This window comes from Syngnathus acus, chromosome 1, assembly GCF_901709675.1.
Source record: "Syngnathus acus chromosome 1, fSynAcu1.2, whole genome shotgun sequence".
NCBI classification, from domain to species: domain Eukaryota; kingdom Metazoa; phylum Chordata; class Actinopteri; order Syngnathiformes; family Syngnathidae; genus Syngnathus; species Syngnathus acus.
In genome coordinates, this window is record NC_051087.1 from 11,050,871 (window position 1) to 11,064,957 (window position 14,087).

The 14,087-nt window shown below is 39.8% G+C and overlaps 2 protein-coding genes across 5 annotated transcripts; one reads left to right on the forward strand and one right to left on the reverse strand.

Annotated features, from left to right (window-relative positions):
• On the reverse strand, positions 1-5,177 carry sgsh (N-sulfoglucosamine sulfohydrolase (sulfamidase)). The gene is made up of 9 exons (XM_037240734.1): positions 4,907-5,177; positions 3,971-4,131; positions 3,684-3,789; positions 3,230-3,603; positions 3,038-3,119; positions 2,764-2,967; positions 1,901-2,067; positions 1,424-1,641; positions 1-748 (listed from the first exon to the last, which is right to left on the reverse strand). The coding sequence occupies exons 1-9, from the start codon at positions 4,983-4,985 to the stop codon at positions 565-567; spliced, it is 1,575 nt and encodes a 524-aa protein (XP_037096629.1). The 5' UTR covers positions 4,986-5,177; the 3' UTR covers positions 1-564.
• Positions 5,178-13,945, forward strand: slc26a11 (solute carrier family 26 member 11). 4 transcript variants are annotated; one of them, XM_037239742.1, is made up of 15 exons: positions 5,178-5,245; positions 5,773-6,073; positions 6,184-6,428; positions 6,551-6,743; positions 6,935-7,020; positions 7,222-7,450; positions 7,541-7,719; positions 7,804-7,876; positions 8,478-8,589; positions 8,687-8,742; positions 9,751-9,891; positions 9,977-10,104; positions 10,765-10,864; positions 10,943-11,076; positions 11,275-13,945. In XM_037239742.1, exons 3-15 carry the CDS (start codon positions 6,216-6,218, stop codon positions 11,377-11,379), a joined length of 1,749 nt encoding a protein of 582 aa, XP_037095637.1. In that variant the 5' UTR covers positions 5,178-5,245; positions 5,773-6,073; positions 6,184-6,215; the 3' UTR covers positions 11,380-13,945. The 4 variants fall into 4 exon arrangements, with proteins under 4 accessions (XP_037095637.1, XP_037095556.1, XP_037095792.1 ...); XM_037239661.1 differs by having other exon boundaries at positions 6,204-6,428; XM_037239820.1 differs by having other exon boundaries at positions 5,189-5,250; positions 6,204-6,428.
• The last annotated feature ends 142 nt before the right edge of the window (positions 13,946-14,087 follow it).

Here is a 14,087-nt window from a genome sequence, read left to right on the forward strand (position 1 = left end):
GAGGTTATGTGGAAAACACCAATTGCTGTTGTATTGTGTCAGTGTTGAACAAAGCAGAACAGTGAATGCATAGCTTTAAAAGACTTTCAAATGAGTCAACATGGATTTTAAGTTAAAGAAGAAAAAGGAGCACATCAATAAAAACAGCCCATCCCCTCACTGACCCACAATCAGCCGTCTTGCTTCAAAATTAGGCTCAGAGGAAAACAACAGAAACATATCAATACAAAGTGATTTGCAGATTGATGAACTGATTCCTCTTGTTTTGCATCAGCAGCTTCACTCCCCTCCCGGGAAAAAAATAGCGAGGGATGCACTCCTCTAATAAAAAAATGAAACAGTTAAATGTCGTTTGCCATTTTGCCTCTCCATAAGAGGCTCTGCATGATGAGAATACAGCACATAGATGTATGGAAACTGATTAGAGACCCCATCCAGTAACATAGATACCTTAACATTATATAATTTAAGGAGATGTAACCATTAAAAGCAGCATAGCATACAAAAATATAATTTATTACTTATTGTGTACTGAGTGCAGATTTAATCAATCAAGGTAGACTATTAAAGTCCATTGTAAAGCGGTCTGCAGTGTGGCTCCAGCTTGTCCTCCAGGACATAGTCTGCTCCACAGACCCACGGATCCCCTGTCTCCCACTGCCATTTTTGTAAATTCTGCTTCAGGCTCTCCAGTACGCCGCTGTAGGACGGGTCTGGCGCCAGGTTCTTTGTTTCCAGAGGATCTCCTCTGCATCGGCCAAGTAGTTGAATAGAAAAAAAAAAAAACATAGTTTATAAACACTTCAGAAATACAATACTTACAAATTAGAAACTGTACAGAGTAGGCCAGTGATAGGCAAAAAATGCAGCAAGGTTGAATCATGTACAAGTACTGCTGAGATTTTGGCACAACTATTGAGTATTTTGAGTTGAGCCCTCTGCCAGTTTAATGTGCATTAGTGAGGAGAATATTGCATTTTTGGTTGTTGGTAAATTTTCTTTGAATGAAATTGACTTTACACAATCATACGCACGTGTATGATAACTGAAAGGCATGGAGGACATGAGTCTCCTCTATTCACAATGCAGAATATGTGCTGTGGAGAGCTGTCAAAGAAGGATGGATAAACTTTAAAAGGGGTCCTATGACATAGACCAGTGCAAATGTCAATTTGTAGTTTTCATCCATCCCACAAAAATCTGAAGAAAATTGTTGAACCATGGAATAATCACTAAAATGTCGGTTTTGGCCTCTCAGAGAACTTTCATCCTACAGTATACAGCAATAATTGTCATATTCGTGTTTTATTAAATGGTTTAGGCTCAAAAGTGTGAGTGTACAGCAATGCTTGCATATTTGTGTCTTATTAAATGTTTTAGGCCCAAAAGTGTGAGTGCAATGTTGCTGCAGACGAAGGCCAACCTGATATCGTACAGCTCCCATCGCTCTCTGTAGTAATACTGCTGCAGACTTTTGAACCAGTGTGTGGGCTCACTCAGCCTGGTGCGGTTCAGCAGGTCCTGGAAGGTGTCCGAAACATACAGGTCCTGGTCGATGGGAAAGGGCATGCGGTAGTGCAGGTTGTGGAGGAGGCGGTATGCCCCCTGGTGGACACAACGGATTGGGTAGTACATGGTGACCTGGTTGGAAACACACATCTGCTGAAGTACTCACTCATCTACTAAGATTACGAGCAAAAAAAAGTATCGATTCAACACCCACAAATTTCAAATGTAGGGAGAGTAAGTAAAAAGTTGTCTGAAAAATAAGCACTCAAGTAAAGCACAGAATGATACCTGACAAATCTGCCTATGTACAGTCAGGAAGTAGTATTTGTATTTCATTAGTTCCCATGACTGCTTGTGTTTGTCATGTCTTTATGTTTCCGTGCTCACAGACCTCGTGCAGTGATTGGCTGGCGTAGACCGTATGCCAGCTTCTGGGCTCAGTGACCAGAACAGGAAGCAAAGAGCGGCCAGTGAGGTGGACAGGGACAGTACTGATCCCAGGGAGGCTGTATGATGGGTAGGGAACAGAAAACCAGTCCAGGATGGTGGGAGTGATATCTGCCAAAAGAAGCAATTACAATATTATAGGGGACATACTAGTGATTCTGTTTTCAGAAATCATAATGGTAAAAAATTATTCACAAGAATGCAAGTACTTTCAAACGTAGTTGCAAATATGTTCGAACGTCCTCACAAATACATTCAAATGTATCTGTAGCTAAATGCAACAAATACGCGTGAACAGCCGATTTACGTACTTCTGCATGCATATACTCATTGAAACACACTTTTATGCATACTATATAGACAATAAAATGAACATTTCAAATGTAGTATTGATAGATTGCCAACAGGGGTGGTGCCACCTGGGTGCCAAGTCATTGGGTAAAAGTAGAAACTGGGTGAAACACTTGCCACCCTGTTAAGCGTGTCCTACGAGGTATAAACTGTAAACAAATCAATACAATTCAGCCAAACAGCTTTAAAAAGGCATTATTTTTTAGTATGTGCTTGTAAATCAAATTAGGTCTACAAATTATCGGTTCATATGCAGACCTTTCAATTTGAGCCCAGGTTCTGATGTATAGTATGTAGTCTAGTCTCCCTCTAGTGGCCAATCAAGAACATAATCACGCAGAGTTCCTTGGTGAATCCTTTTTTTGTAGTTCATTAATCATCAACAATTACTACACAGTGAGATGAAAGCAGCTGGCTTTTTTTCTCAAGAGAATATCTATGTATCCCACATCTTACCTAATAAGCTGACATAGGCCTGGCTGGTGCCTCCCCATCGCTCCCTGTGCTCTGGAGAGGACACCAGCATGGGCTCTGCTGTGCCAGAGTGATACAGGTTGGTCCTGCCATTAGGAAAGGGGATGCCATTATCGGAGCTGTAGATGATCAGGGTGTCATTTTCATAACCAGCATCCCTGAGCTCTTGAAGAACTAATCCAATACCTACCCAGAAAAAATGCACAGTTTCACATGAATGGATTTGTGATGTACGCATGTGGTGCACAAATTGTACCTTGGTCCAGTCGGCTAACTGTAGTATATAATGCGGCTAAGTCAGCTCGGGCTGCCGGTGTGTCTGGTACAAAAGGGGGAACCTGGATTAGAACAACAGAAGACAGTTTATCATTTAGAGAGAAATACAATTTGTATCATTGACAAAAGAAACTAAAAAGTAAAAACAATGACATCCCAGTAATTGTCCGACCTTGACTTGCTCTGGTGTGTAATATTGTGGAGACCAGTCAGGAATTCTACCCATTCCCATCTCTCCATTCCCAAACTTCTCACAGAAAGCACCATACTGGGGCTGGGAATGCCCACAACGGTGCGTGTCATGGAAAGCCACATAAAGGAAAAAAGGCCTTTCTTCTTCATCTTTCAAATTGCTGACTGTGTTGTCTTCCGCTTTTTGTTTTCTGACAAAAGCTTCCTCTTTATGGGTCTGGAAAAACTTTCGCACGAGAAGTTTGATGCGGGTGATGTTCCGCCCAACCTGAAGGACAGAGTTGTTTTCCTCCGTGTAAGCAAAGTCAAAAGGGTAGACAGAGCCAGGACCAACATGCTTTTTTCCAATTATACCTGCGAATGAAAATGAAAATAAGGATTAACACATGTTTGCACATTGTACCTGAGTAGGGGGAATTAACTTTATTACTAACCCGTGTGTATATTGGCTTGGCTGAGGAGCAGCGGCAGACTTTGGACACCATCGAAAGAGTTAAAATGATGGACACCTTGGTGAAGGCCATACATGCCATTCTGATGCTAAGAAGGCAGCAAACAAACATTATTTCTAGGCAAAATATTGGGACAAAATGAAAACCCAACTGTTTAAAAACTGTGTGTGTTTGCGCGTGTGTGGCGTTATGATCAGATCAAAAGATCAATTATCTGATTGTGGAAAAACTTCAAGACTTGGCTGCATATGGCGGTTCTTAAGCATTACCTGTGGCAAACCACTGAGGATGGTGGAGCGGCTGGGGGAACAGCTGCTGACAGAGGTGAAAGCGTTGTTGAACACAACACTGCGTTGAGCCAGAGAACGCAGATGAGGGGTGCGGACCACCGAGTTGTTGTACACCTCTGTTTCAAAACCGGCATCATCGGCTGGAAGAGGAGAAAACAAAGAGGAATAGATGAAATATTGGTCGGGCTGATTGTTAAGCAATATTGCCAATGTCGCTATCCATCCAAATATCAAGATATGTTTTTTTCTTAAAATGTGACGGATGATAAAGACATCAATTGGATTAACTTCAGGGAGCTATTTGTTTGAGTTACCTTCGCAAGAAATGCCACTGAGCCTTGGAACTCCCTGCACAACATTTGTTTTTGTTTGAAATGAAAAGAAAGATAAGTAAGTTAGATATTTTGAAGGCAAGACCTTTCAAATTGTTTGATGTTGTTGATTCTTAAGATTATTCTAGCAAATGTGCTGAAAACCACAAGTGTGTCCTGACTAATCTAAAAAATAACAAACAAACAGATGAGTAAGTTGTATTTTTAAGTCAACAGTAGAAGCTTTAGCAAAGTTTTCATTGTGTCAACTTATCAAATGGGAATTGCATTGGGCAAGAAAGATTAATTTGTACTTTTGTACTAAATGTTAGTGCATTTCAGTCTGGTTTACACACGGAGTCGATTACTTCTCCTTTTACCATAAAAAAAAAAAAAGTTGTCTGTACTTCTACTTCGGTACATATTGCGAGTCCTCCTGTCACCTCTTAGTTTATGGCGTCTTTCCAAGTGCAACGCAGAAATGCACCACGGATTTTCTTATTGCAACGTTCGACGTAAAACAATTAGTGTCATCACCGTTGTACTATGTCAACGGAGACTCAAGCACATTTGTCTTAACTTTGTCTAAGTTTCAAACACTCACCGATTATTAGAAGAACATTTCTTCTCTTGGACTCCCCGAGGCGACAAAGAAGCAAGAACCAAAGAAATAGCTTGAGCATCTTCCTCGTGTTGATAATGTTCGGATTTGTAATTTGGAAATGTGATTTTGTTGAAATTAAAAATTTCTAGAGTAGTTCACACTGTTTTGTATTGGAATGCAAGGTTCATTAGCCTGCAGTGAAAAAATAAAAATAAAAAATGTCTTCCGCAAACATGTTATCACGTGACCGTTGGCATGTGACATTTCACAACAGGAAGACTCGCTAGGATGCTTTTGGGAAGCGCAGAGCGGCGACCGAGAACTTGGGAACTTGCACTTGTAAGGTGGAATGACATATCTTGGTCATATTTAATAATGTATCCATTATTTCGTTTTGCGTTATTAATGCCTGTGACCTAATCACCACTTTTGTAGGATGATTTTAATGTCTTAGTAACAGTTTATTTACCCTTCGTGCAGCTCTCTTTTTTTATTTGAATGTTTTCATCCGGTTTTCAACTCGATGCACCCCGTGTAGCATAACTTATTTTCTATATGCAATATTGTAATAATGAATGTTATGACACCTTGTCGTTGCTCTATTGTCAGAGTCGGTCTGTGTACGTGTCATATGATTCTCATGTGCTCATAATCTATAAAGGTCTAATTGTAGCTGTGGTCTGACGCAATTTTCTTGGTTGAGAGTCCAGTTCGCTAAACTCCAAACTAAAATCTATCTGAGCGTATCAATTCTCTGTCTGGCGTTACTCTAAACCTTTCGAGGAGTGGGTGAGGTTTAATGTGCTTCTGCACTAACTGACCTTCCGAAATTGACCTTCCTAATTCGTGTTGTGTTGGTCTTTCAGGACACACAGACTGCCACAGGCTGAGTGGTTAAATTGTCGCCTGCCACCGTGGGGACCATTAAAGGCCATCCACCCCCAGCAAGCACTATCAGGGGTCAAATGTAGAGGTCAAATTTCATGCAAGTTTGTGTACATGAGTAATATAGATGCGTCTTCTTCTTAACATGCAGAGAAGCTCTTTTACAGAATGCACAGGTCCCGAAAAAACCGAATAAAACAAAGGTTACAGGAGCAAATCTCCAGTCCAATGACATAACATGAGTGAGATGTAAAACAAAAGGTGGACATTTAATCTCACTGTGTAAGTGGATTTGGTATTTTAAGTAAAATACAGTACTCATGTTGCTTTATGTAGTATATTTACATAACAAGGAGATTTCCCTCCAATTCTGTCATCATTGACCTCTGTAGGTTCTTGTTTCACACTCAAGGTTTTATTCACCATGGACCAACCTCTGCTGCAAAGAGAGAGGAGAGAAAGAATGACAGGCTGCTGCTCTAGCAGGATGTTAAAGGCGTCGTTGCCCATTCTCTCCTGGCTACCTAAGTACAATCTTAAATGGCTTCAGATGGATCTCCTTGCTGGGCTCACTGTCGGGCTGACAACTGTCCCGCAAGCATTGGCCTATGCGGAAGTAGCAGGCCTTCCTGTGCAGGTGAGTCCTACAACAGTATCTAAACTATCAATCTGTCTTGTTCCCATCAGTGTTAAGAGATAAATTGATCATTTGTTGCATAGTTGCAGCTGATTTCAACACAATTCCTTTTGCACAAACAGTACGGGCTCTACTCTGCCTTCATGGGAGGATTTATTTATACTGTCCTGGGGACATCCAAGGACGTGACGCTGGGTCCCACAGCCATCATGTCTTTACTTTGCTTCTCATTGGTTGGTGGCAAGCCGCACCAAGCCGTGCTGCTTAGCCTCCTCTGCGGTCTCATCCAGGCTGCACTGGCATTACTGAGATTAGGTGAGGGGAGGGAACCACTTTAGTCATGTGAAATTGGAGTGATTTAATTTAGTAACACTTGACCTCACAAAAAAAAGAAGGTTGACACATTCCGTGTAAGGATTTGTAGTCTAAGTATGAATGAATGGTCTTACTGTACATTTTGCATACTCTGCAGGTCAAAATGTGAAATGTAAAATTTTCCATTGCAGGCTTCCTCTTGGATTTCATCTCATTCCCTGTTTTAAAAGGCTTCACTTGTGCCGCAGCAATAACAATTGGCTTTGGGCAGGTGAAGGTGAGATAATCATTGTCATTGCAGAAACACTACGCAAAACACACTAACGAGAGCAATATTATGCGTAATTGTCTCTTATAAACTAGCCACAAAAGAACATGATAGCCAATTGAGAAATGGTTAGTTGAATAGTCGGCACATTATTTCACTACAACATTTTCCTTCTGGCATTTTTTAAAATATTATAAATTATATCTCTAGAATATCCTGGGACTTGAAGATATTCCCCATGAGTTCTTCCCACAAGTCTACTACACATTTTACAAGATCCCCGAGGCACGACTAGGCGATGTGGTCCTTGGTTTTCTCTGCATAGCGTTGCTGGTAATGCTGATGTCAATGAAGACAAGCCTGGGCTCCGATGATGATGATGATGATGCTCCCAGATTTTCCAGGGCTGCCAGAAGATTTGTCTGCACTGTTGCTACCAGTCAGTATCAGTGTAAAACACTGCATTCATTTGACCTGCAAGTGTGTCTGCACAATAGTTTTCCTTAAATGCCTTTTGTCTTTTGGCCAGTGCGTAACGCCCTCATAGTCGTGGCCGCTTCTTTTTGCGCCTTTTCGTGGGAAGCTTATGGTCTTCATGTCTTCACAATCACTGGGAAAACCTCCCGGGGACTTCCGCCCTTCAGTCCACCACCCACCTCGGACACCGACGTCAATGGCACTGTGATAACATTTGGAGAGATTGTAGAGGTAAGGAGTCCAGGTGAGGCTGTGGAATTGGCTATTAAAATCTCACGGCTGAGCTCTTAGTCTTCCTCTAAATATGGTGCACAGGGCTTTGGTGGAGGTCTAGCTGTGATTCCTTTCATGGGACTGCTGGAGAGCATTGCAATTGCAAAAGCATTTGGTGAGTTTTCCAAGGGGATGAAGGTCACAGTTATGTAATGTATAGAAATGAATCTATGGCCTCATTAAAGGGGAAGTCAACCCCCAAATTTCCTTTGTCATATGTTCTGTGCAACCCAACAGTAACACCAAGAAAATTAGATCGTTAAAGAGAAAATCTTCCCCGAAATTGTCTTTCTCAATAATATGTATATGCGCCCCACTAGTCGAAATACGATGTTCTGATTAATGTTTTGTTATTGGAGTATGAATTAAACAAGCCAGTTTTTATCCATCTCAGGTGGCGGCCATTTCGCCACTTGCTGTGGACTGAAAATGACATCACAGTTGCCAACAGTCAGGTCACAATTATGACTCTTCTTCAGAAAACACATGAGAAAATCGGGTGAATTTTGCTGCTTAACTCATATTCCACAAACACATTATTAATCAGAATGCTGCGTTTAAACTAATGGGGGCACGTGTACATATTAATGAGAAAGAAGATTACTCTTTCTCTGTAACAATCTAATTTCATAGGTGTCACAAAAGGGTTTTTCTATTCAGCTCGATATTTTGGTTGTTGTAATACTGGGCTAAGCTTTTGACTTGTTTGTCCTCAGCCAGGCAGAACAACTACAGAATAGATGCCAATCAGGAACTACTGGCAATCGGTGTGACCAACATCATGGGTTCCTTTGTCTCAGCCTACCCTGTTACCGGCAGCTTTGGCAGGTGTGTTATTGTGTGCGTTTGCCTGCGTGCGTTCGTGTTTGAGAAAGAGAGAAAAAGTGTGTACTAATTGTACGGATTAATATTTTGTCATCTTTAGAACTGCAGTGAATTCTCAGACTGGGGTTTGTACTCCAGCTGGAGGGATTGTCACCAGTGAGTCCACACACTTTTGCATTGATGTTTTTATTCTTAAAAGTAATTTGTCTTAAAAGTTTGTATTTCGTTTATATATATATTGATTTTTTTTTCCAGAAAGAGAATTCTATTTTTGAAAGTTCAGTAGAGAATTGAAAGCACTGACTAAAATGTTAACACATGCTGTAGAGCAGGGATGGGTAACTTAAATGCAGGAGGGGCCCACAATTTTTCATCAGTGCCACTGGGAGGGGGCACATGGGACCACGCATTTCCTAACCAGATGTTGGACCAAAATAAATAATTATGGACAAAATAAATGCATACATGCAAAATACGCACTGTAAATACATTTACAAAATATATCTCAATGCATTATAAAAGACAAACAAATGTTTTGAAGCGAACAACAAAATTTCTGGCGCCATAGTGAATAGCAGCCTTTTCTAGAAGCCTATTGAGTTGCTATCATGTCATCAGTATGTCTTTTATATACCCACTCTGTGGTATGAATGCTGTTGGAAACCCGAATTTTCCCTTGCGATCAATAAAGTATCGCATATAATCTAATCTAATCATCACAGTATGTGGATACAGTGATTTTTTTTTTCTCCATTGCTTTTATAAAATGTATCATTCATGGACAGCACAACACTATTGAACAGCAAACCAGCAAAAAGTGCCCTAACTCATTTTGTGCATTTTTTCCACACACATAAACTCACTCAATATTTTCATATGGTTGAGTTATTATGTTATGTTTGCCCTGCATATCAATCAGGATCCATAAAAAAAACTATTATCTTACTCACTTTATCGTATAAAACCTGCCAGTATAAGACCTGGTGTAAGCAAAACTAAGCCATGTCTGCCATCTAGTGGTGAATAGTGATATTGCAACTTAAACCTACAGTCTTCATGCATAGTCATAGATAGATAGATAGATAGATAGATAGATAGATAGATAGATTAGCCTTGATTTTGTAATTTTGTTAGTTTAGCATGAAAAATATTTTTTTTTTGCAGGTGTGATAGTGTTGCTGTCTTTGGCGTTCCTCATGCCGGCCTTCTACTACATCCCAAAAGCTTCTCTTGCTGCTGTTGTCATCTGCGCAGTCGCTCCTATGTTTGACTATCAAGTTGTGGCTAAGATGTGGAAAATACATAGTATGTTCCTACACTTACACGTAGGGTAGTGTCCAAGGGTTTCACTGTTACATCTCACAACATTGTGCCTCTGTGTCATTCCTAGAGTTTGACCTTCTTCCCTTCATTGTGACATTCCTGATGAGTTTCTGGCGGGTGCAGTATGGAATCATAGGAGGTGTGGCTGTGTCTGGAGCTTTACTGATGTACACCATGGCTAGACCTCGAATAGAGGTATTCCAATGCCGTTTATTGTTGATGGGAAATTGTTGGGTTGTGGAATGTGGTCCTTTGGGCTTCTGTAACTTGTCACTGAGGAGCTGTTAGTGGGGGGTATTTCAGTGGAGGCCACAAGTCTTCAATAGGCCGACCTTTCAGATATTTTTTTTTAGTAGTTGTGGGTTCTCTGTGGGATTTGAACAGAGTGTGTTACTTTTACCCAAGGTTCCTTATTTTGATCAGTGAATTAATTGAAGATTGGATTTGTGGAGATTGAAGAGCTGAAGCTGGTCAGCGTTTTTGAAGTGTATTGAAGCCGAAGTAAATTTAATCTAACATTATGAGACAGCCAGTTCCGGACCTCGGCGTCCGGTGTCCTGTTTTATATGTCTCCCTGCTACAGTACACCTGATTCAAATGATCAAGATCGTTGTCTAACTTCTGCCGACCTTGCTGATTTAGCAGATAGTGGTATTTGGAACCGAAACACAAACGACAAAAATACAGAAGAATTATTATTGATCGGTATAGTGATAATAAAGAATAGTGATGGAGAGCAATTATCAATATCAAAAATGATTGAGGCAGACAAACCATTCTGAATAATGCATTTCTCACAACATAGATCTGCGCTTTTGATGACTGTTGTGTCTTCCATGTGCCTGTTGTGTGCAGATATCTAATCAAAGTGTAATGCTAATTCAGTTGGCCAGCGGGCTCAGCTTTCCTGCTGCAGAACATCTCAGCCACGTCATACACACTCAAGCTCTGCAGGGTAGGTGTTCAATCAAAGTATCAAAACAGTAAACGGTTAAGAGTGATGATCAGTCTTTCACTTCCCAACATTCACCAGAGTCTCTTCCACGGTCAGTTGTATTGGATTGCCTCCATGTCAGTGTGATAGATTACACTGTGATTAATGAGCTGAGCGACTTGCTGAAGCAATTCAAACGGCAAGATGTGCATCTGATCCTTTCTGGATTGCAGGTACACTCAATGATCATTTCATGTAAGGAGTACATTTTTCAATTCTTACCATTGTCTGTTATTTTTTTACTGCTCCCTCTTAGAGCAGTGCAGTATTCTTTTCTCCTCCTTCACCAGCCACCATGGATGGCTTTCGACTTATCCAGAAAGCAGTCCAACATCTAAAATCTTTCTTGTCTGTTTTTGGTTCCCCACCAGCCAAATGTCCAGGAGATTCTTTTAGCTGCAGATCTGGAGGGCCTCATATATGCTGACAGTGTTGAGTCAGCACTGCAAATGGAATCATGCAACCTCAATTTATAATGAAGAAAGTGTCCAGCCACTGCCTGAGGAAGAGATGTTTCCACATACGCACAAAACTAAATGGGAGATCACACCCGGGCACGAACGAACGGGGTGGCAGGCGGTCCCCAAGTACTAACTTAACAGATCTGTGAGTTCCAAAGTTATCGTCTGCTTTCACGTCTTTATAAATGAACTTGGCATACCTTGATCCTCATCTTCTCATTTGAATAGAAAACTAAATTTCAATTCTCATTTGAAAGGAAAACTAAATTTCAATTCTCATTTGAATAGAAAACTAAATTTCAATTCTCTCAATGAGCTGGTAAACATATCAGCAGCTAAGGGCAATTCACCTCTGTGGATGTTTTGTTTATAAATAGCCTTTGAAAACACATTTTCAGGTAGTTTCATGTACCACCATAAGCAAATTTTTCATGACGACATCCTCTAGCTACAGGTTGACCTGCATGATATTTGTGTACGGAGTACACGAGTGGCTAAAACGCAATAACAGGTTCATTAATTTTTCCAATATATTCCACGTGGGTGCTTAGAACGTCTTTATACTGTAATGGAATAATCAAAATAAGAAACTACAGTTTTTTGTTTGTTTTTACTATCTGTCAGCGGTCCACCCAAATGGTTCTGTGACCCACTTTTGGGTGTCAAGCCACCAGTATGTAAAATACTACATGACCTCAATGCTGTTAATATTGTCTGTTAAACATTCTTAATAAGGGTTTTTTTACCCATGTTTTCTGAATTGAACCAAATACTTTGATATATCTATTTTTTTTAAATATTTTTGGGATAGGAATTTTGTACTATCCTTACTTTATAATTAAGGAATTTGTCACGATGTTCATTTGACAGCTCAGTATGAATAATCATAGACTGGAAATACTTGTTTGTTTTAGTGAAAAGAATGACCTGATATTTTTGACAGCACCGCTGTACCATATCTTAAGTACATACTTTTATTGTGCTTCGATTCTTCTGCGAATAGGATTTTGTAATTCGGGTAATATAAATACTGTACATATTGACTTATTGGAAATATAGTTGAATGGGAACTAAGGAAACTGGGCAAATATTTTTCAGTCAAACCTCAAAGAGGTCAATTTTTATTCAGATGCTCATTTACTGCTAGGTGAACGCACACACAAAAAAGTCCCATAAAATGTGGTCTATTTAATAGAATTGTACAGTAAGGCACACTGAGTTAATAGTTAGTTTCATAAATTGCTAAAACTAGCGCGGATGCAAAAATACAGCTAGTGCCATAATGTCTGTGTCACGAAAATAATGTCCAGAATGTTGAATCTTATTCAACATTGTCCTTCTCCACTGAACTCTTTGATTTTGGTGACAATTGCCTTTCTCAATGGCCAGGTGGATGAAACTTGAAGGATGCATTCTTAGCTGCTTGACAGCACGCATTTGATTCAAACACAAAGTTAAGACTGCAACATGGAGCTTATAGGTGAAGGTCAACCTAAAACAATGAGAATGTCATGCTCCTGGGATCGAGAAAACTGGCAAAAAAGACTAGTACTAAAGACTAGTACTAAATATTTTAAAAGATGGCTCCCCTTTGGAGCCAGGCCTATATAAGGGCCTCAATGGCGAATGCCTCGTGGCCGGGCACAGAGAACAACGACAATAGTTCTTTTTTAGAATAACAATTTCAAATGCTTTTCTTATTTTGAATGTCATATAATAATTGAGTCAAAACTCAAATCAATTTAGAGGTACTTTTTCATAGCATTCACTGGCAAAACCTCCAATTGAGTGGATGTTAATTTTTTGACCATGTATGAAGTGGACATGACCGCATCAACATATACACTCAAACACAACTATGAGACTCAGCTCATTGAGGTTGATATCGCAAGTAAAGTTATAAAAAAAAATTCACTCTGCTGCGAAAAATGGCTTAAATTATGCCGTCAATACGGATGGCTTGACATGGAAACCTAACCTTCATATTCAAACAAAAGTGACTCATGAATTCAGTGATTTTTTTTTACCTTTTATTATTGTCCAATGGGATGTTCTGTAATAACATTGGTGATAAGTGTTTGACCAAACATACTTACACAAAGCGTCTTTTGAAAGAAAGGTATTACTTGATCCCTTTGTGTTTTTGTTAGTTTCACACTTTCAGTTTCAATTCATGTTGACCCCATTAACACTTACTGCAATGCAATGCCTCTTGGAATAAATCAACAATTGACTTAAGATGAATTGGTCCTTTATGAAACTTTACTGGAAGGGGTACAATGCTCCTTTTTCTTATGATAAGAAGTGGCGGGCACACTGACCCCCCCACCACCACCACCATTCCAATATATTGTACGTTTGCTGCCAATAATATGTGCAGTATTCATATACAGATCTGTTATTTCATTAACATGTAATGGGAGCTACTTCAAGAGATTATATTATATTATTTTAAGTGTACTGCACATTACCATTTTGAGAAGAATCAAATCCATTACAAAGTTTTTGATGTGATGATTGCAGACTGATTTATTCAAATGATTCTATTTGATAACAAATAAATGATTATATGATCTCTTCATTCTGATATCATTCTATGCGCTTCATTGTGTCACTACTCTTGAGTGAAACGACTAAGCTTCATTTATCACACTGGTGTGTTTTTCAATCTAATCCTAAATCGAATTTCTGTAATGTGTAATGTGGGTTTATGCTTGGTTTGC